Genomic DNA, 23,829 nt, shown 5'->3' on the forward strand with positions numbered 1-23,829 from the left:
CCCCCGCCCCCCCGCCAGGCCAAAGATCACTTTCTTCTATATTTTGGAAAGAGAAGACTTCTTGTCTCTACTGTAAGCGTTTAATTTGAGCCTCCCCTGAAATCCTTGCCAGAATGATTAGCTAGTACTGTTGGAAGATTCGATGATGTTTTATACAGTGCCAAGGCTGTGTATGAGAGAGAGGGGAAAAAAAAGACAATGTTTAATGTTCCAATCCAAACACTAAGCACTACATCTATTTCCCTTTACAAGACATACAACAGCCCGGCATGGTTTCAATTATGACCGTGACGTTAATTGTACTGCTGTGTCTTCTGTAGAGTCTTCTATCTAGATTCTTGTGAAAAGAAACAGTGGGAAAGAATGGGATTAAAAGACCATATAAAACAATATGCCTGGAAAGATGGTGAGTCATAGTCCTAAAAAATAAACAAGCAAATATAACAAAGCATTAATTTTCCATAAGCAGAATGAACATCCATAACCAAGGGCAGGTTATTAATACACTGGGCTTTGCTTTGCTTATTTTAATCATGAGAATTCCATGGCTTGAGAACTCAACTCCTGGTAACGGAGCCGAAAACCTATTAACCTGTTCAAATAAGCATTTGCGGGGAGGCTGTTAAAGATATGTCAACAACATGAGCTCAGTTTTTTCCCCCAGTAATGGAAAGCATACCTCGCCGAGGTCCATGTTTTATGTGTCTTTAAGAGAATTGGTTCAAATGAAAATAAATAGGAGGCGTGAGGAGATTCACTCACCGGAATGATCTGTCCACACACTCCAATGGGTTCATGTCTGGTAAAGGTAAAATAATCTCCATCTGAAAGAAAGGAACATGGTCACTACCAGAGAAGTTGGGTTAGAAGAAAAATATGTAGAGGGAGAATTTGGGTGGTGATGAAAAAAATCATAAATAAAGTTGAGAAAACATCCTACTCAACCGTGAAGGAAAGTCATAGAAGAGCTTATCACGTGGCACAGGGTGTTTCCAGCTATGGCTTCTGGACACCCAGACTACTGATGAAGGTGCCTCAAAGGTGAAATGAAGGACAAGTTGATGACACTAGAAGCAGTCTTCCAGGGACGTGGGGGCAGGGGACAGGTGATGGGAGTAGAGGGGCCGGGAACCAGAACATGGTAAATACTAAATTTTATGTCAAGTATTAAAAGGATACTTAAAGGTGAAACAGTTATTTAAAAGGTACCTCAAAAAAATTTAAAAAAAATAAATAAAAGGTACCTCAACATTTTAAATAACTTTCTGAAGTAATAAAAAAAATCTAAGTAAAATGCTACTGGGTAAATTTTAAATGGGAGTCAACTAGAAAAGGTGAGTAGTAAAAGAAGAAAGATTTTTTTAATAATTGAATCCAGGCTTCAGAACACACTTTCTGGGCACTGGAGGGAACACAGATATGTCCAGGCCTTTTTCAAGAAGGCAAAAGTCTATCTCAAAAAAGATTCTTTCAAAAACCCAAAGACTCCACCCTCAAATTAGTCATGGAAATGAGGACGATTTAATAACCTTACTTTCACTAGAGGAGCAATTGGAATAATTACCCAGGAAATCCAAACCAAATTTTTCTTTAGGGAAATGCCATTATGTTTATGTGAATTATTTTATTTTTAAATTTGTTTATATATGTATTATTTATTGAAACAGTCTATTGTTAATGAATATTTAGATTATTTCCAGTCTTTTGCTAGTATGAACAATGCTGCAATGAACTATTTCATCTTTATGTACATGTACACATGTGTTTGATCAATTCCTTGAGGTGGAATTGCTGAAAGCAAGCATATGTTCATATTAAACAGTAATAAATCTTTTGACTTGACCTCCCTAGATGTTGTATCAACTTGTACAGCCATCAATGATGCCTAATAGATTCTGTGTCAAACACTATTATTTTTTCATTTATTTAAATTTTGTTAGTGAACATATAGTGCAATTCTGGTTTCTGGAGTAGAATTCAATGATTCATCACTTCCATACAACACCCAGCGCTCATGCCCACAAGTGTCCTCTTCAATACTCATTCCCCACCTACCTTCCTCCATCCACCCTGAGTTTGTTCTCTGTCATTAAGAGTCACTTATGGCTCGTTTCCCTCTCTTTCTTTTCCTCCTTCCCATAGGTTCATGTTTTCTTTCTCAAATTCGACATGTGAGTGAGATCATATGGTATTTGTCTTTCTCTGAGCTTAATATACTCTAGCATATTATTTCTTATTTCACTTAGCATAATATACTCTAGCTCCATCCACATAGTTGCACATGGCAAGATTTTATTCTTTTTGATGGCTGGATAATATTTCATTCATACACATGATGGATATATATATATCACATCTTAGCTGAATTTAGCATAAGACACTACAATGTCAGTACTGGACAAAGTGTTTTTCCCTCAACCTCCAACCACTTCACTCATATTTGTTTTCTGTCTCAAAAGCTGTCCTGCAGGGAAAGTGAAGACCTTCAGTTAATTCTCCTGAAGAACATTAATATTAAAGATGAGGATGAAGTAGGGACAGAAGGAGTGTGTCGGTTGGGGGAAGAGAAAGGAAGTGATTGTTTATCCTTGTCTCTCAACACGACTAAACCACTCCTATTTATCACACAGAACTGTTTTAATTAAATTCAATACTAGGCATTTTAAAATAATGAAAGGTCTCTCTCTCTCTCTCTCTCTCTCTCCTGGAATTCTTCCCAGAATTCACAGAATTCGGAATATCTGTTGCGGTGCATCTTTTCAAAGAACCTTTATTTTCCCCTTCACATACAAGTATATGTAGCATACTTTTATTTCTCCCTCAGGCTTTAAAAAATATAAATGTGATCGTATTATTCACAGTCTTCTATATTTTTTCTCACCTTTTTTTCATATATGGCTTACACATTTTTTAAATTGCTGAATGCTATTCTACTGGCTCAATAAATACTTGTACTACTATAAACTGTCCTGAGGGACAGAGAGATTGCTTTCAGTTTAGGCTATTATAAATAATGTTTTAAACATGATCATTTTACATTATCTTTGCATATCTGGGGAATTTCATGGTCAAAGTGTATATGTACGTGCATTTCACATTTTGATAACTACTGCCAAATTATCCTTCAGAGAAGTTACACAATTTATAATTCCAACAACAAAGTATTTTTTCCTATCCTTTGACACTGGGGCTTTTCTTTTCTTTTTTAAAGATTTTATTTATTCATGAGAGACACAGAGAGAGAGAGAAGCAGAGACATAGGCAGAAAGAGAAGCAGTCTTCCTGTGGGGAGTCTGGTGCGGGACTCGATCCAAGGACCCTGGGATCACAACCTGAGCCAAAGGCAGATGCTCAACCACTGAGCCACCCAGGCGTCCCAACACTGGGGCTTTTCAAACATTTTAATTTCAGTAAACGTGACAGGTGGAAAATGACACCTTGTTTTGATTTGAGTTTCATGAGAGATACATGGCATGAGTATCTTCTCATGTTTGCTGGCCATTTGCAATTATTTTCTTCAGATTTGTATCTTTTGTCTTTTTTCTATAGGGTTATTCAACTTTCTAGTCATTTGAGGAACTCTACGTATATATATTAAGGAAATCAGGTCTTTGTAATATGTATATATGAGGTTTTTTCCTAATTTGTGCGTATTTTGTTATATGGCATTGCTTTAAATGGAAGAAATTAGGGAACAACTGTTGGGAGGGAATTATTTTAGCCCATATCTCCATTAAAACAAAAAACCCAAATGTGGAAACTCCATAGAATTACAATAAGAAGTCTGAGTAATACTTTAAAAATCAAATCAAAGGATGCCTGGGTGGCTCAGTGGTTGAGTTTCTGCCTTCGGCTCAGGGCATGATCCTGGGGTCCTGGGATTGAGTTCCACATTGGGATCCTCACAGGGAGCCTGCTTCTCTCTCTATGTCTCTGCCTTTCTCTCTGTGTCTCTCATGAATAATTAAAATATTTTTAAAAAACCAAATCAACTATTTAGCTTTGTTCTTTATAAAAGTATAAGTCACTAAGTCACTACCCTTTTCAATTTACAATCTCTGGAGAATTTTTTTTAATTTTAATATCAGTATCTTTTACTGCTTCACTTTTCTGTATGTGTGTGAGATACAAATGTGGTATCAGGCTATTCTTGGAAGATTTTTCAAAAGGAGCAATAATCCTGATCAAGAGGAGATGGTTTCATTTACATGGAAATTCTTCCCAACTAAACTGTAACTTGGCTATGGCGCCGGCTACGGATGGATAATCACAGACGACAGAACCAGAGTATAATGGCAAGAAGGGGAGCAAATGGGCTGAGAAAAAGATGGGAATCTGAACTGAAGAACACCACAGGCATTCCCTGTGACAGCACACGTGGGAACTGAAGCAGTTCAGGTGAAGCATGTCCCCCTCCCACCCCTGTATATTCTAAGAGCTGAAGAATTTAGTTGTATCACTTGCATCACTTTGAAAGTTGCTGAAGAAATGAAAGAGAAAACAAATGTAGGCGAAATCTGACAAAGCTGACCTTGTAAGGAATTGAACCTGACTCCACAGTTGTGTCCCAAGAGAAACTGAACTATGAGGAATGAACACTTCCTTGGATGAACTGTCCATAGATCTGACGCTCAGCGAACAGTTGGCACAAAGAATGGACTGAAGAGTCTTCTATCCCTACAGCTCCTCTAAGTAGGAAATAAAGATATCAAGGACATTTTGGGTGCTTGAACTCTTCCCCAAAGAATCTGGGTAAAAGAGATAAAGGTTCCTGAGCTTGAGTCATCTGGTTATTGGAAGATGATTCTGGACACCGTGAGACTGACTAGAGATGCTTGGCAAACATGAGAGCTATGCCTTCTACACATACCCTTGGCTAGGGCCAACCGCACCACAGAGGTCCCTTCAAGCTACTTGGACTGCCCTATATCCCACCAAGCTTGTACGCTAACGTTACCAAAGGCCAATCACTCAAGAGACACCTTCATAATTTTTATCTCATCCAAGTGTATCACTGTTACTTAATAATTTGTTAAATAATCTTTTAGAAATATGTAAATTAGCCTCACCTTGAAAAAATCTATGAAACAAGAGGTTTTGTGAACTAGCAATATTTTCTTCAAACCTAATAATTAAAATGAAAGATGTTCACTACTTTACTGTGTAGAATAATCTTGATGCTCCAGTGCCATGTGGTATGCTACTGTACTTCTCAAATTTAAATGTGTATATGAAGCACCCGGAGAGCTTGTTAAAATGAAGATTTTGAATTAGTAAGTCTGGGGTAGGACCTGAGAGTCTGCATTTCTACAAGCTCCCAGCCAATTACGGTGCTTCTGATCAACAGATCCCACTCCAAGTAGTGAGGTTCATAGGAACCAAAAGAGCAAAGAGGGTCCATGGGTATCATGATGACCCACAGCTGCTGACTTCATGTGTGTTTATTTACTGTTTGCCTCTCTGATAACTCTACTAATTTGCCTGAAGTGAGCTGAAGTGTAGGAGAATCTCATCAATCTTAATATTTTAAAAATACTAAAACAAGAACAAAAATGTGTACTTCTATAGAGCTTTACAAACTATTTTCACATTCTTATCTCATTTCATACTCAACTGTATGAAAAAAATATAGGGCAATAGTTATTATGAGTATTTTGTAAGTAGAGAAAAAATGGCACAGAAAGGTTAAGTCTAAAGTGATTTAACTTAGTTACTGTGGCTTCTGGACTTGAAACTAGGTCATCAGATTTCAAGTTCATTCCCCTTAGAAATATATTAAAGACTCTTCTGTGAAGAGAGGTTGGATTTAGGTGGATATCACAAAGCACATAATGACAGCATGATGTCTAGCTGTGCAAATAAGGGAAAAATGATAACCTTTTTGTGATGACTGAAGATGATTTTTTGAGCGTTTGTTATTGTGGACGCAGAGAACTCACATAAACCCCACTATCTAAGAAACAAAGGGAACACTGCAGAGTAACACCTCCTCCCCTCAGATGGGGCAGCGCAGGACTGAGTGCCTCTCTCCTCTTCATGGAAGCAGAGTCAACTCTTTCTCATATACCTAAGATGCTACATAATGAGTACTCTTCTCTGCCTAAGAGAAACTTACAGCCCATCTTCCCATAGTTAATGTTAATAATGTTCTCTAAATATGGCAAGATGACTTAAAGGGTCTTCCCTTCATTTCTCTAGCTTTGTGCTATATAGAAGTGCTTCAGCTCCATGTAGAAAACAATCTCAGGGCGCCTGGGTGTCTTAGTCAGTTAAGTGGCTGACTCTTGATTTCAGCTCAGATCATGATCTCGGGGTTGTGAGACCAGCCATGTGTTGGGCTCTGTGCTGGGTGCGGAGCCTGCTTAAGCTCCTCTCTTTCCCTCTGCACACTTCTCTGGAAAAAAAAGGAAAAGAAAAGAAAAATCTCCACCCAAACTCAGATACTCTGTTTTAAGGTTATGATAATTTTAGGTCTTCTTACTAAATAAGTATTACAGGGAGAGCTCAGACTCTGCAAGAAAGACTGTATTTGATGAGAATACCAGAAGAATGTTCTGGATGCCAAATTCTGAGCCAACAAGTTAGAACATAACTATGGTGGAGAAAACTACAGAAGAGATGAGATACCAAACTAGAAATACAAAATCATACATGTAGGAATTTTATCTCTCAGCCTCCTATTTCTTTCACTTGAAAAAGTAAAAAATACAGAGTAATGGATACTGCTCTTGAAAGGAGTTTAAGATGCATCCAGAGACAACTTCTCTGAGATGTTTTTATATTTGAATTTTTACAATTCCTGAAGAATATAAAAATCTTACAATTAAGTATTTTATTATACCAAGAATCTGGTTGACCTATGGATCAAATTTTATTGACTATGTGTAGATTGAGCCATTTCTAGAATTATATTGAGAAAAGCCTTGAGTAATAGAGCAAACCTCACCTGTATTTGGGAAATGGTAAGCCACTGTTCTATGTTCTTTGATGGGAACTTGTCAAATTATATAGGAGAGACAGAAATTATTTAGTTAATCAGAACTGAATTATTTGAATTATTCCTGCAGAGTTATCCTTGCTAAGGCAAATTTTATTGTTGCTTGAAATAATTATTTTACAGAATTTTTATTCTCATAGGAATATCTGCCACAGGCACACTCTGTATGAACTAGAGTATATTTAGACAATATGTCAATAAAATCAGTAAAATGTGAAATGTGCCAGAAATTGAGGAGAAATTTATCTAACACAGACCTCAAGAAATAGCTTCCGATTATAATACTAAGAGTATTTTAAGAACTGCAGCAAATTTTATATACTCACTAAAAGTGAGTTTATTTAATAGCATAAAAATCTGTTAAACACAATTCAGTGAATGGACTCTCTAACCTGTGTTTCAAGGAGTAAATAACTCTTTTGGTGACCCCAGTTTTGAACAATTAGACCAACTCCACTGAGCTCTCCCATTATGTCCCCTAGCAAATATCTATGTATTTTGACACTGCACAGACCTCACTAAACATTTACAGCTATAATGATAAACCCTATAAATGCCTATGGAAACACTGAGACTTGGTGTTAGCATATAGTGGTGTTAACACTATTCTTCGCAGGAGTCTGCTAGTAGCTTCTCAGAAGTTAAATTACATACTCCTGAGTCATGAAGATATCTTAGTTTCACCACCACTCTGTTAAGTGGTTGTGAAAAAAAGTGACTTCTCGACCTCAGTTTGTTTGTCCGAAAAATGAGTAGACTGGCCTCAGGTCTTTCTTAACCTTAACTTCTCAAAGAAGTTACATGTGAGCCAGACTTCACAACTTCCTGTCACTAGCAATTCAGGTCCCACTGAGGACCTCAGCTTCTTCTCTTTGGGTGGGCAGAGTAAACAGCTCCTTAATCTCAGCCCGAGTGAACAGAATACCTGACCATACACATTCTCTGTCGACAGCACTAAACTAGATTGAGCTGCTGAAGGCAATACCTTATGATTTGAGTCAATGTCTGCACATTTTCAGCCCATACCGTAGTTTAAAAGGTTAAACGGAAAGAGGGTATAGTGGATAAATAATCACATATGGTCTGGGTAGATTTTTTAGCCTCTGCTAATGTATCACAAGGCCATCTTTGTCTCAGAATTCAGCTTAAAGCATGGACATTTCCCTGCTTACATATCACAAAATCAATAAAATCAACACGTGTTACAGAAAAAAAATCTTAAGTCATGCAAATAGATTAACCTGCATTTCTCCCTCGGTAAACGGAAAACAAGCTTGGATTCTTTCTCCATCATAAGGAGTCTGTGGGCATGAGAAGCAGCAGAGGATTTTGATATAGGATAAAAATAATCAAAATGGGTAAAATAGTATTCCCCCTGCAGGACTGCTATGAGATGAGAGATAATATAGTGGGCACGAAGTGATCAATAAATCATAGTAATGATTATTATTTATCAGCATAATTAGGAGGCGCCATAGTAAAAGGATCAAACTTAGGATTTATGGTCAGAAAGAATAGCTCCATTGAATACCATGGCAGGAAATAAAAACCAGTGTTGACAAGTGAACAACATTGAGACCCTTGTGAATCACACTGATGCTGCATGACTCCGTGATGTTCTTCCACTGTGGGCCTTGTGTGAGAGGCAATGGGGATGGATGGGAGAAGCTTTCAATTTGGAGGGAGAAACAGCTGTCCAGTGGAAGGTTCAAAGTGCTCTTGCCATAACCTGTTTCTCGTGTTCTCAAATACTCTAAAGGTAAGGTACCCTTCAGGGGGGAGGGTAAAAAAGCAGGTCCTTGCTCTAAGTAAAGCGCTCTCTGTACAATGCAATTTTGATCAAGGCATTTGTCTATTTAAAATAATTCAGTGATTCACCACTGCTGTAGCGTGGTTTACCAGGCCCCAGAGCCTCACTATCTTCTCCACCTGGCTATACCGTCATGCCCACTACCACACTGCACTGTCCTCCCTCCATACTCTGCACAGGCTACTATCACCACCCATGATGGCCCTACTTCCATCTTCACTTAACTGCCCTCTTAGACGTTACCTTGTTCATCCCACTGTCTTCTCCAGGAAGCCTTAATATTGGACGAGACGCCTCTCCTATGGAGCCCCATCGAACTTCATGCTTCCATACGTGAATGTGCCACACAGTACCTCAATTGCTTATCTACTTACTTGTTTTACTACTCGTTAAGCATCTCACTTACTCACCTTTGTATCTCTAGTGCAAACACAGGACATGAAACACAGCAGATGCTCAAAAACGAACAAGCAAAGAAAACACAACAAAACAAAACTGTTGAATGAATGAATGCATGGAGGAAAGAGTGAATGACAGAGACTAAAGACGATGCCTGTGAGAGGAGATGAAGGAAAAGTTCTTCCCAAGATATGACAGCTCTCCTGCCTCTTTAACTGGGAAGGAGTAAAGGAGACAATGATTCGATTCTTCTTACTCTTCTTGGTTCTTACCCTTTACTGCCACAGATACTAAGCTGGGCGAACCATAGGATATCCTTCATTCCCGCATTTCCTCTAGAAGCAACGGTTCGGTATTTGCTGATTCAGTGTCCAAGCCAACTTTACAGAATATAACTACCATGGAATAACAAGAATCAAAAGTGTATTAATCTAAAAATCTGCAGTGTTAGAGAGTTCACCAGGGTGACTGGCCTCTTCATCTTCCCATCCTGCTGAACCAATCAATCCCCGTAAGAAGGTCTATAACGGTTCAGGCAGAACGAGACTCTCAGGCCTGCCACCTACTAGCCACGTAATCTTGTTCAAGACACTAAACCCTGGCTGTCTCATTTTCTTATCTGTAAAATGGGTACAATACATTTTTTAAAAAGATTTTATTTATTTATTCATGAGAGACACACAGAGAAAGAGAGAGGCAGAAACACAAGGCAGAGGAAGAAGCAGGCTCCATGCAGGGAGCCTGACATGGGACTCGATCCCAGGCCTCCAGGATCTCGCCCTGGGCTGAAGGCAGCGCTAAACTGCTGAGCCACCCGGGCTGCCCACAATACTTTTAAAAACCCAACCTGCTTCACAGGATCACCCAAAGAATCACAGAGGTCCTGTGGCTGTAAGAACATTTTACAAGATCAACTACTATGCAAATATAAACTACATTATTCCTTTATAATTCCAAATGTAAAATTAGGGTATTTCGCAAAGAAATGTATGTAACACAATAAAGGCCGCATGGTTAAAGACTAATAAATAACCTTCTTATATTCCAGAGTTCAGTTGGAAAAGTCAAGAATGAGGGACAAAATGAAGCTGATGTTAAATTATGGATTTACAATGACAAACACAAATGGATTGACTGAACACATGTGAGAATAAATAAGTGAATAATAATGACCCCCCCTTTCTCTGATCTTCCCCTACACCGCCTCACCCCAGTTCAGTCCAGCTAGGTTCCCTAAGCACTACACTAGCCCCAGAGGGGCCTATGAGCTGAATTCTCAGTAACCTATGGGCAAGTGCAAATGTACCTAAACCCAGAACAGAGAGAAAAGCTGCCAAGTTCCCATGAGCCTCCATCCTTCCCTCATCTGCGTGAGGTACTCCAGGAGGGCTCTTGCATCTCAAGTCCCCAGAGTCCTAGGATCACCGCCCAACCTCCTGAATCTCCCGAGGGTCCCTCACCTGGTAGCCCCCTAAATGAACTTTAAGAAAAAATTTTAGGGAAACTAAAAATGATTTAGGATTTAAGAGAATTCCTCACTTTTTCCTCCAAAGACAGAACACCAGTTCTTGAGTAAAGAAAGGTAAGAGAGACTACTGTGACAGCCGTTTCTAACTCCTACTCAATGTCCTCAGGAGATCCAAAGAGCAGCAGATGAAAACAGTGAGGCCTCTTTTCAGATAAAGTAAAATCAAGCATCAAACATCAGAGACTCCAGTAAATCTTTATCTAATTAGGGTCTTCTAAGAAAGCAAAAGAACACTAAGATATTGTTAGGCCAAATAAAGATTTATGTGTTCAGCCTTCTGTTTCACCTTATTTCTTAAGATGTTTGTAAATCACTGGAAAAGATATTTAAATGCCCATTATGTATTTAATAGTGAAATGGTGCTGGTGGTGGTGGTGGTGGAGGGGACCCAGGGCCTTGGTCTTGTTAATTTACCTTTCTACACTGAAATAGGAGATGCCAACCTAAGAAGGCTGACACATGTTCTGTTTTTAACAAAGCTTTTAATTCTCAAGTCCTCCAATAGGTTTGCTCATACCACATAATAACCTTGCTCCACCTAGGCCATTCATAAGTCCTGCTGGTATTGCTAGAGAACAGGTATTCTGGAATATCCTCAGAGGCAGGACTGCACAAAGAGTCTGATGTTTCCTAGGAGCAATCCTCTCCATCCTGAGTCTGCTGAACAAGTAAAACCTCTGGACGACAAGGAAGAGTGCCTATAACTGCAAACCCATTTTCTAAAGACTAACATTCTACATGCGGCCATCATTCATCAGGCTTATTTATTTATTTATTTATTTATTATTTTATTTATTTAGTCATGAGAGCCACAGAGAGAGAGAGGCAGAGACACAGGCAGAGGAAGAGGGGAGCCTGATGCGGGACTCAATCCCAGGACCCCGGGATCACGACCTGAGCTAAAGGCAGACGCTCAACCACTGAGCTAACCAGGTGCCCCTGTGGAGGTCCAGACCTTTCAAGTCTCACCTCTGTGCCTTCTCCACTCTCACTGTGACTTCCTGCCCCATCCCTGAATGAAGCACCACAACAGCCACTTGGCTGGTGCTGGTCTCTATCCTTTACTCACTGCTCAAGGCAGAGAACCACCTGCAGAGGCATCATCTGGCAGCTGCTTAGGAATGCAGAATCTCAGCCCCCATCAGACCTATTCCATCAGAAACTGCCCCCAGGCAATACATACATGCATCAAAGTTTGAGTAGCACCGCTCCAAGGCATCTGCACTACCAGCCAGCCACTCCCTTTCCCGATAAACCAACACTTGGCCTAGGAAGTTCCTCATGAGGCACCACAAAGTGCCCAGCCCTACTTTCTACTCCTCCTAGCATACCCACAGAAAGCAGGCTGTTTTCCGGAGAACACAGGCAAGAGTACCTGGTGCAGCACTTAGCAGCCACCAGGAGCCACTCAATGAACATTATTTCCTTTCCTTATGTCTATTCACCTTCGTATCTCCTTCAGTTGCTCATTTCCTCTTGTGTTCTTTCTTCTTCCCAGGATCTAAAATGGATCAGCTACTGAAGTGATTCACCGGACTCTAATGTCAGGATTTCAGCTCTACAAGTTACTTGCTGGCGAATTTGGAACACAACTTAACTTCACTAGGCCTCAGTTTCTCCCTTTGTCAGTGAGGATGCTAATAATGCTGCCTGCCCTTTGGGGTTGCTGTGAAAGCCCTCAATCAGGTGTTAGCTATGGTTAGCATGTGATGCACAGATTAGGACCTGTCCACCGGCAAACCTGGTTTGGACACTTTCCCTCCCCTTTATAGGACTATGGCACTGACAGGCCAAGCCACATGGCTCAGCACCTGATTGTCACTCTCCCACAGAGATCTGCATTTGTGTTGTTGGTTCTATCTCCTAACTTGGATCTTAAAAGAAAGGATGGTTGTTGTTTTTACCGACTGTGATAGTGATTCATGCTCATTATAGAAAATACAGAGAAGTATGAAAAAGAGACATAAATCATCCACAATCTCACCACTAAGAGACAACTGTTAACATTTTAGAGTACTTTCTTCCAAACATGTAGATCTCATGTTTCAGGAGGCAAAGGACCAAGTCTTAATGTTCTTGGAATCTGCCCTGATTTCCCCACATCCGACACCTCTCCACACGCCCAGCACCTCACAAAGCAGAGTGCTGAGCATTCAGCAGCTGACAACTCCACCTGGGCCTTAGCTGACTGCTGTGCTGATGGAAGCGGCTTCCCCTGCACTTAGGTGTGGACTGTCCATGTACAGAATTAAAGATGCTGTCAGAGTTAGGGACATGGTCTGTTCAGATCTTCAGTTCAAGCTGCCGTGAGTGTGCTCCTCTCTGCGATCTGTGCCTGTTGTTTGTGTTTGATGGTGAAAGCGTGTTTCTGGTGGAGCCTCAGGTTACCCTTTCAGTGTACTGAGATGTCACGTACCTACAGGAATGGTCATCCCATGAATTTTATCAGCCCAGCCAGCATAATATCGAAGGGTTTTGATGACCCCCTGCAAATCCACGTAAAAAGCTTGCAGGAACGGTTTGCCGCCATTTAGGGATTCCATGGTCTGTAGGAAAAGAAATGGAGAGAACTTTCCAGTGATCTACTACATAATTTCTGGAGCAGAAGGAAAAAATGAAGAGAGAGAGTATGAATGAATGTGAATAATGATGCATACCTGGTCAACTCTGATTTCCCAAATAAACAGGTTTTTAGTACTGCCAGTTTAGTTTAGCTTCCAATAAAAACCACAATGAATACATATCAGCATGTTCTTATGCCTGCGTGTCTCCAGGAACCACTATCCAAATCATACATAAATGCAACATTTCAACTGATGATAAAGAAATGTTCTGCTTGTCAAACCAGCTTCTGTCATATTAATGATCAGAATGCGTGGGGATTTTTCTGGAGTCTACACCAGTAATCTGAATCCATAAAGAGGAGCAGGGACTTGGGCTTTTATGCAACTGATGAGAATATAAAACGTTCTTCATCGCTGCCAAGACCCCTGCTGAGAAATGGAATATCCACAGTGCACAGCGAGTTTATTTATTACCATCAAATAAACAAGATCTCCTCTAGGGAAGCTCACACTTTAACAACTTTAGGGCTAGGTTTTTGGTAAATATTTATGTTAACAACCATTACCCATTAATAGTAAAGTATCTGGTCCATTTAATAAAAATAGACATATCGAGCAGTTCTAGATTATAAATGTTACTATTTGAATGACATATTCCTAAACTGCTTAAATCTGTAGCAACAACAAAAAAGATCCAAATGAACACACTGAAATGAGAAGAGTATTTCAACTTGAGAAATATTAAAGGTGTTACAAGTTTAACAAATTAAATAAGCAATAACATATGTTTATAATCTCACGTCCTTCTCTGTAAGCACATTTTATAACATACTGGCACGAGAATGACTTCAGTGCTGACAAAATTAAAATGGAAATATTCTCCATCCAATGATATAAAAATACAATTACTTACAGTGCAATTTACCCACTTACTATATGTAGAAGATGGGACTCATTTTAAAAGATCACATTGCTTATCACTGTATATTGGCTCACCTTTTATTAAAGGGAATCAAATTATTTCCCAGTACTTTTTAGGAAATTTATTATTCCATGCAGCCAGCACACAACCAAGTTCTACAGAGCACTGACCAAAGTCGAGTCAATAACCAAAATCTGGGCCACCTATATGGTCCCAATAAACTGTTGACATCAGCCAAATTCACCTGTGTTTATTTTCAATTAATTACGTTTACTTGGATGAGGTATTAACCCCACTCTCTGGCCAGAAACTCCCCTATATTCTAGAGGCTACCTCTTATTAAAACACAGTCCTTCCACAGCTTGGGAAATGTTTAAAAGGAGAAATCTCATTTAATGTAATGGCAAAAGGGAATTGATCCCAGTGAGACATATGTCAGAAAAAGGATGGCATCTGAATTTTATGATACGAAAATATAACTGCAGAAATGAACTATATCATTATCTAGTACACACTGTTAATGGAATGTTGTAAATATTATATAGATTGCACTCAAGTAAATAGACACAGACCATCAATGTGCTCCCCCCGACCACTTATGTGCCAGGAACTGTGCTGAGGTCACAAAAGAAGTAAAATACAGTTTTCATCACAAAGAAATCATAATCCAGTGGAAAGATAATAAGCATGCAGACCAGCATTCCCCTCAAGGGTTCCAAAGAATTCAGTTTTGCACAATACTGACAGATGAACTGCAAAATAGTGCAGTGCTGAGGCTTAAGGAAGTTTGAGAAACAGTGAGCAGGGCTTTTCAGAGGCTCAGTGTCTTGCGAATATCTGAGAAGAAGCTACTTTAGCATGGAACACCTTTTTCACACAGTGCAGAGAACACCTCATTAGAACAGTTTTCCTTGATGTACCAGATTAGAAAGTGTTTTTATAGAAAAATAAATGTTGTATACAGTCACAGTTCTAAGTCATCTCTGTAAAGGATTCATTTTTGTTCCCATCCTATGAGCAGACCCTTGACGGGGACAGTGGGAGGGAAGAGCCATACTAGAGGGGACAGTGAGGAAAGACACTCAGACTTCCCTCTCCCAAAGCAAGCCCAATGGTGCCCTGATTTCCCACGTGGAGGGCACAAGGATCACTCCTAAACAGTAACTAACCAACTGTGGCTTATGGGGGTGGAGGTCCCTGGCATACGACACAGGCATTCCCAAACGGTTCCAGCTTCCAGGCCGTGTGTATTCTCTAAGAAATTGACTTTTATTTAAAAAAAAAAAATAGGAAACAAACAAAAAAACCCACAAAAAATAAAAAAAATTAAAAAAATAGCAAAAACACACACACGAACCACTGGGAGAGAGGAATTCCTTCGGTGAGAACATGATTTAGGGAAAGAAAGTTGCCGTCCCCCTCCTCTCTCTCCTTTTTATTGGTTCTAGAAAGTGGCAGAAGAACAAAGGGAGCAGAAGTGTCTGAGAGGCCTTCTGCTTCTGAAGGATTCTCCTTTAGTCAGGAGAGGTTAGCTCTCGGGGGGTAAAACAAAAACAAAAACAAAAAAGACCAGTCCTATTTGATTCTCAAATGAATCATCTGGGATTGGCTTTCTGCAAGCTTCGTGGTGACTCTCCTGCCACTTAACTGTTTTTGTTGGGTTTTGTCTGACGAGGGTAGAGTAAGGCTGGAAAGGAAGGCAGGAAGTTCCTTCCCGGCCATGGGAGGCTATGGTTTTGTTCTCCAAAATTCAGTTAGAAGAGACACTGAGCTGCTCTTGCACTTCCCCGCCTGCTCCCACAAGCCACGCACCTCGCCTTTCTCACATATATGACGTACTCATCTCGTTCCCAGGTCGGCTTCACATCACACTTGTGGGAAAACTGAGGAATCTACATTTCACTGGAATGGTAAACTTAGGGTCAAGCCTTGATTTTTTTTTTTTTTTTTTGACTACTTACTGCAAGAACTGCCCTGTCTCGTTCCACCAAGTCTGCAAGCTTATCCAACAGGCGGCCTCTTTCTGAAGCATCCATCCTTCTCCACACGGAACCAAGAGAGAAAGCCAGGCGGGCTGCCTGCACCGCTTTGTCTATGTCTGCCTGTGAGAGAGGAAGAGGCACAACTGAAGAGAGAGAATGTTCCAGATCAAGGAAAAACACCACCTGCTTTCCCAGAAGAGGTGATGAATGAACGTCAGTGCTGGCATTGGGAGAACACAAGCTTAGTGCTTTGCTGTCTGAAGGCAGTTATTTCATAGGGAACCTTCTTCTAAGAAAGACATACCTTGTCTGCTTCTTGAACTTCACACACCTGCTCTCCTGTGGCTGGATTATAGACAGGGAACACTCTCCCGCTCTCTGAATTCTGCCACTCGTTGTTAATAAAAATCTGAGGGAGCAAACAAGAGAAAAAGGTTGGTGAGACGGGTGAGAGGAAGCCATCCAACGGTGAAGTATTATGGAAGTACCACGGTAGTAGTATTTGTTCTCCATGCTTGCTGGCATCTAAGGGAAGCAGAGAATTCGAAGCATTACCAGAGACCCTCCAACAGCATGCAGTCCAGCCTCTTCTGGAATTCAGGAATTTCTTCCATGATATTTTTTACCCCAAGGTCATCTGAAGATTAAACATATTTCTTACCTTTAGTGAACCTGCCAACCAGTGAAAGAGTCAAAGATGGAAGGACAGAGTGCCACATACATACAAATGATACACTAAGGCTGAGAATACATTTACTGATTGTCCAAACTCTGGCCACTATCCAAAAGGAGTAAATCATAGAACAAATGGATAGTCATCAAGCTTGAGATCCTAGTTTCTTTGTCAGAGGCATAAGTAATTTCCCAGGGGAACTCAAAGAAGCCTGGAATAAGTAAGCATTCACTTAATTTAGAGTCAGATCCTAAACTGAGCAATGACTTTGAGCAAACTAATCAGTGAGTTAAACAAGTTACATGTGTAAATCCAAGTTAGATTTCTTTCCTTTTGCTGAGTAGGCTACACAGCTCAACAAAGGGAAAAGGCCTGTCTTTCAAACTGGTCTCTCAAGGATTTCTTAAGACCTTTGGTTTCCTTATAAAGGAAATGGAGATTCTATTAAAATAGCAAAGAGACTAATAGTTTAAAAGATATTCAAGTTAATATCTTAGAAGATTTGTAAGAAATGAGTTGACGAAAAAGAAAATGCGGGTAAAGAAATATAAAAATTTTTATTGATACTGGGAAACCCAAACAGATATTTTTAGACTATGAAAGCTCAAAGAATATACAAAGATATTTTACTCTATAAAATTTATAGTGTGACAACGAAAATTTCTGAACTTATGAGCCATCAGTCAGTTTAAAATAAGCACAATGATAAACTGATTTGTTATTGACTGCCATTTTAATAGTCACAGATGAGGCTAATGAGGATAGATCTACAATTTTAAATATCTAGTTCTAGATTATTCCAAAGCTTTATTTTTCTTTGATTTGATAAAACAAGGAGCCTGTGTTGAAGAAGATTTCTTTTCCTGAAGGTTTAAAAAAAAAAAAAGATTTATTTATTTATTGAGAGCAAGATGGGGGAGTGGGGGGAGGGCAGAAGGAGAGGATCTCAAGCAGACTCCCTGCTGAGCATGGAGCCTGATACAGGGCTCAATCCCAGGACCCTGAGATCATAACCTGAGCTGAGATCAGAGTTGGATGTTCAAATAACTGAGCCATCTAGGAGCCCCCTTGAAGGCTTTTAAGATCAAGTGAAAAAAAACCTTAAATCTGCATAAGCATTTAATTCATATATAACAAGCACAAACACAATGACCTTGTAATTGCATGACATTTTAAATGTACAATTTATAAACATGCTTAATGTAATATATGCATTTATTTAATAAATAGATACTTCTAGACATATGACAGGCAAAGATGACTAGCAGTTCCAGCCCTCCAGGGTCTTCCAGTCTCTACTAGTTCATTAGATATTCACAACAATTCTAATGGCAGAATTTTATTATTTCTACTAAAGATGAGAAAGTTGGGAGGATGGCAGATTAAGAGTCTGGTGGAGCACATTCTTGTTGTGGTTCTGGGTCAGTCAACTGCTCCTTCTACCACATTAGAATTTGCAGGACTGCTCAGCCCAAAGAAACACAACTAGTTAGTGTCCAAGCCTTAATCAGATCATAGTTCTTGGACTCCTGGTCTAGTTCTCTTCCTACTCCATTTAACAAAATTCCTAACAGTTCCCAGCTCATCAGATCTGCATATTCTTTGAAACACAATATGATCTCCAAGGAAACAAATGGAAAAAAATTAAGAGATCAGTTTCACTTCTAGAGTGAAAACTATTATCAGGTTTAAGGAAGAGGGGTCTTGCCAATATTCCTTATTCTCTTTATTCACTATTTGACTGAAACTTCTTAACCTTTTTAATCCAATTTTAATTTTTAATTTCTTCACTGAGCAGTTCTAATTATATGTAAGAGTTGATATTTCACAACTTTTACTGATTCTTAGAGGTCTTCCAAAGATGAAAGAGAAAAATTACTTACTTTTTAAGGGAATAAAACTTAATCTCTGTTTTCCTTTAGGTACACGGTCATATTATAATTTTAAGATACTTTAAGGTACACAGTCATATTATAAATTTAAGATACATTATAGGATCTTAGTGACCTTTCTCTGTATCTTGAAACCATTTGCTATTTCATCATCCTAGGAATTTCCATTATCACTCATCATTTATTTCCAACCATGCTAAAAAGAACAAAACAAAAAATTATGGGACTGCCCAATAAGGAATAAATAAATACATTACAACTATCTTATCATTCTTCTGTTTTCTTATTGTGCTATCCAAACAAATGCAGCATCTTTTGAAAGCACATACAAGAAGTCCGGAGACACCATCTTTGTCATATTCTTTTAGCTTTCACTGAAAAGCTAGGAATTCAGAATTTTTCATCTCAGCCCATGATGATATAGAGAAGATTTACAAAGAAAGGTGAATCTTTTGCAATTGTAGATGAGAAGAAGATGAAGGCAAAGAGACAGAAACACTGGAAACTACTGAAGACAGTGAAGTTGACTCAGGAAAATCTTGGACTACAAGTCTTTAGGATAACTAAGTAAATTTTCTCAAACTCAAGAATCAAAAAGCAAAAAAAAAAAGATATTTATAAATACACAAAGAAAATATGATATTCTAACTCATTCAATAGGAGAGTTAATTATTTACTATTTTGCAACAAAAACCTGGACCATCTTGCTTAGCCAAAAGCAAATGTGACAATTCTTTTAACTTTTATATTTGTAGGCAAAATTTACTTGATATGGTTCATAAATGGACGAATGCTGAAGGTAGGTGTATTTACAAAGGTGACCGGAAGAACAAATATTATGTAGAAATAGAAAATTTCACTGGATTGATCAATTTAATTTGTTTATAAAACTAAAAATAGAAACATTTTGTTATAATGGAGTAGAAAGATAGCCATCCTCTTTTATACAAAATTATGAGCACTCAAACTTTCCAATACTATTACATTGTGAAAATACACACGCAAGAAGAAACCAGAAGTAATGATAAGCTATAACCTTTTAGAGATGTGTTTAAAATCTGCAATCAATATTTATGATGTGAGTATTTCCTATTTCATACATTATGACTGATGAGCAGATTCAAAGGCTCTTGCCCATTTCAGGGCAATACCTCCAAAGACCCAGGAAAATATGGAAGAAAAATCTGGTTTGTTATGTTTAAATTCTTGTTTCGTTTATCTATTCTTACTTCTGTAAATTTTTCATAAAATAACTTAAATTTTTAAAAATATAAAGAGTTGATTGGACCCAGACAGTAAATGTAATGACTATTTTTCCTGGTATGCTGAAGGTTAAAATATTTGGTATTTTTATTGGTTATTCTTTTTTGTAGACCTAACCTTATAATACGACATTTAAAAAACTTGTACTGATAACTTTGTTGGTACACAGGCTAGCAAATACCTACAATATTTGCAGGTTTTCAACTTCTCAATTTTAAAAGTTTTGAGTACTATCTAAAGTGTTCTTCTCTGACCAGGGATCATTGGAGAAATAGTTTATTTGAGGGCTGTATCAATCAGGGAAAACACAAGATGATCCTGGACTATCGTAGTGCTGGAAATCAAGTACATACTCAAAAACTGATGGAGACATTACCAAAAAAAACCCACAGAAGCCAAAGTGAAGGGGTTTCCGATGACCAATACAGGGATAATTTAAGCAACAAAATAATGATAGCAATCAATTATCACCCATAGAATGAAAAAGACATTCAAGAGCCCAAAATGATACAAGTTTTTAAAAGAATATCTAAATGGGGGATAAGGTAAAGCTCTGCTTCATAGCAGAGTTCCAACTAATAGCTGTGAAAGAATGATTAAATTAGATAATAATCATTTTTCAAATAACACAGTAGTAATTGCTAGAGGCAAAAATCATCAACGGATGGCAAAATCAGCGGATAAAAGCACAATGAAAGATTGGATAGTTTGTGTAGTCTCAAAGTATCTTCCCTCCAGATACTTATTGATTTACAAAGAGAAAACAGGAACTTTTGGAGAAACTTGGCAGATGGCACGTTAATCAAGTGATACATGTTAACACTGCCAGTAATGGAACAAATTAATTGTTATTGACATTTTATCTGTTTGTCCTAACAATAATTAGAAAACTGTGATGAAATCTCTTGCTTTGGTGGTGCATTTGTCAACATATCCCTTAGAGTCATCATTTTTAGGTTTATAAATTTTAGGTTATTTTGTTAGCGAATAGAAGTGCATAACTATTAAATTCTCTGGTAAACAGAACCCTTTATCAATATGAAGTAGTCCTCCTGATTACTAACAAAGCTTTGTGTCTTAAAGCCTATTTTGTTTAATATTAGTAAAGCTACCTAAGCTTTTGTGTATTTCTGTAACATTTCCCTGATAGATCTTCCCCATCGTTTTACTCTCAACTATGTCTTTATTATCTTGCTGAGTGTCATCAAATGATGTATGGCTAAATTTTATTTTAGTCAATATAAAAATTTCTGTCTTTTAACTGACAAATTTAATACATTTGTATTTATTGTATTTATATTTTGTGTTTTATACCGTGTGATATTCGGGCTGTATGCTTTCAATTTGTCTTGGTTTATTTTACTTCCTCTTGCCTGTTTTTTTTTTTTAGTTAAGTAATTGTTGTTGTTGGCTTTACAATTCAATTTCCTCATTTTATTGGTTTGGAAGTTGTACACTATATTTCTATTCTTTCATTGGTTATCCATGATATTTTATCATGCATATTTAACAACTTCAAATTTAAAGTTAATATATCTTAACATTCCTCCCAAAATTTTTTGAGTTTTAGAACACTAAATCTAATTGCTCTCCTCCAGGGGTTTATTTGTTGTAAATTATTATTTTATACAGCAAACATCTTCTTATATTTGCGATTTTTAAAGATTTTCATTCTCACGATTGCTTAGATTTTCATTTAGTCAAGATTTTTGGGGAATAAAGTCTCAATTCTGAACACATATTTACTGCACCCTCATTCTCAGCAGATATCCCAAGAAGGTTAGACAATTCTAAATAGACAAATATTTTTTCACAACACTTTGGGTATATCTATTATTCTTATATTTTCTATCTTGCAATGGTGCTTATAAGAAGTCTGCCGTAAATTTCTGATTATAACTTCCTGTTTATGATTAGCCTTTTCTGTCTGGTTGCTTTTCAGATCTTGTCTTTGACTTGGTGTTAAGTTTCATCACGGTATGTCCAAGTATCAATTTCTTTATCTCAACAGTAAAGCATTGTGCTTATAGTGTCTGAAATTGTCTCATAAATTCTGGTGTATTCTTCATCATTATCATCATTTCCTTGAACACCATTCTCTGTACCGACTCCTTCTGGAACTTCAAGAGTTACACCATTGTAATCTACACTCAATGTCCAGTAACTACTCATATTTTCCCCCTCTTTAAAAATATTTTATGTAAAAATAGCTTTATTGTTTTTGTAAATGTGGGATATATTCTTCTAAATAATTTAAACCATACAAAAAAAAAAACAGAGAAGAAAGTAAAATTTCACCTCAAATTTCATCACCCACAGATAACCAAAGGTCATATATTCATATCTCTAGGCCCAATACATACATACACACATAATTTTATAAAACAAGATATCCCATCTACATGAGCTTTATAACTTGTTTTTGAAAATTTAACAATATGCTATAGACATTTTTAATGGTTTATTTGTATCTCAATGTGTAGGTTTACGTATATAGGTGACTGTGCAGGTTATACATGTGCATGTATGTGTGTAGCTGAATTTATTCCCTCCTCAATCTTCTACTGAAGAATGCTTAATTATTTCCATTCATCTCCTTTTTCCTTTGTGTTGCAGTTGAGCTATTTCTTCAGTCCTGTTATCCAATTCTCTTTACCTGGGTCTAATCTGCTCATTTTAATGTTTATATTTTTATTTCTAAGAGTTTTGCTGTGCTTTTTTTCAAATCTGCTTGGTCATGCTGTCTTGGTTTTCAAAACTGATACTTTAATTTTTAGAACAGTTTTGAGTTTGTAGAAAACTGAGCAGATAGTTACAGAGATGTTCCATATGCCATATTCCCCTCCTCAGGTTCTTCTCTTTTTAATATCTTGCATAGAGTGGTACATTTGTCCCAATTTATGGACTAGTACTGATACATTATTAACTAAAGTCTATAATTTACATTAGGCTTTACTCTTTGAATTGTATACTTCTATGGGTTTTGAAAAATGCATAATATCATGTATCCATCATTAAAGTGTAATACAGGTAGTTTCTTCGCTGCCATAAAAATACTGTGCTCCACGAATTCATCTCATCCCCTTCCTATAAACCCCTCATAAACACTCATCTTTTTTTTTTTCCATCAATTTACCTTTTCCACAATGACATATAATTGGAATCACATAGCTGGTAGCCTCTTCAAGTTGGCTTTTTTCACTTAGCAATATGCATTTAATTTTACTTCATATTTTTTCATGGCTTGTTGGATTTTTTTTAAGGCTGAATAATATTCTTTTGTATGGATGTTCCACAGTTTATCTATTCACCTTCTAAAAGATATTTTATTGTTTCCAAAATGGGGGAAATTATGGATAAAATTGCTATTACGTGCAAGTTTTTGTGCAAACATAAATTTTCAACTGATGTAAGTAAATGCCTAGGAGCAGGATAACTAGATTAAATAGTAAGACTATTCTTAGATCTGTAAGAAACTACCAGACTGTTTTCCAAAAGTGAGTGTCATTTTGCATTCCCACTACAATGAATGAGAGAGCTCTTGTTGCTTCACATTCTCATCAACATTTGGTATTTTCAGTTTTTGGACTTTAGCCATTCTAACATGAGTGTAGTGGCATCTTGTTGTTTTAGTTTGAAATTCCCTAATGACATATGATGCTAAAAATGGTTTCATATGCTTATTTGCTGTCTATATATCTTCTTTGGTGAGGTGTCTTAGATCTTTTGCCCACTGTTTAATTGAGTTGTTTTCTTAGTGTTGAATTTTAAGAATTGTTTGTATATTTTGGATACAAGT

At 37.8% G+C, this 23,829-nt stretch overlaps 1 protein-coding gene across 1 annotated transcript in view; it reads right to left on the reverse strand.

The window, feature by feature from the left end:
- ALDH1A2 (aldehyde dehydrogenase 1 family member A2) overlaps window positions 1-23,829 on the reverse strand; it is a 95,771-nt gene that overhangs the window by 39,079 nt on the left and 32,863 nt on the right. The window contains exons 2-5 of the mRNA XM_025999348.2: window positions 16,507-16,611; window positions 16,182-16,322; window positions 13,151-13,280; window positions 763-824 (exon numbers count right to left, since the gene is read on the reverse strand). Coding sequence (XP_025855133.1) covers window positions 763-824; window positions 13,151-13,280; window positions 16,182-16,322; window positions 16,507-16,611 — 438 coding nt within the window. The remainder of the gene's footprint in view (window positions 1-762; window positions 825-13,150; window positions 13,281-16,181; window positions 16,323-16,506; window positions 16,612-23,829) is intronic.

This window comes from Vulpes vulpes, chromosome 15, assembly GCF_048418805.1.
Source record: "Vulpes vulpes isolate BD-2025 chromosome 15, VulVul3, whole genome shotgun sequence".
Classification (NCBI taxonomy): domain Eukaryota; kingdom Metazoa; phylum Chordata; class Mammalia; order Carnivora; family Canidae; genus Vulpes; species Vulpes vulpes.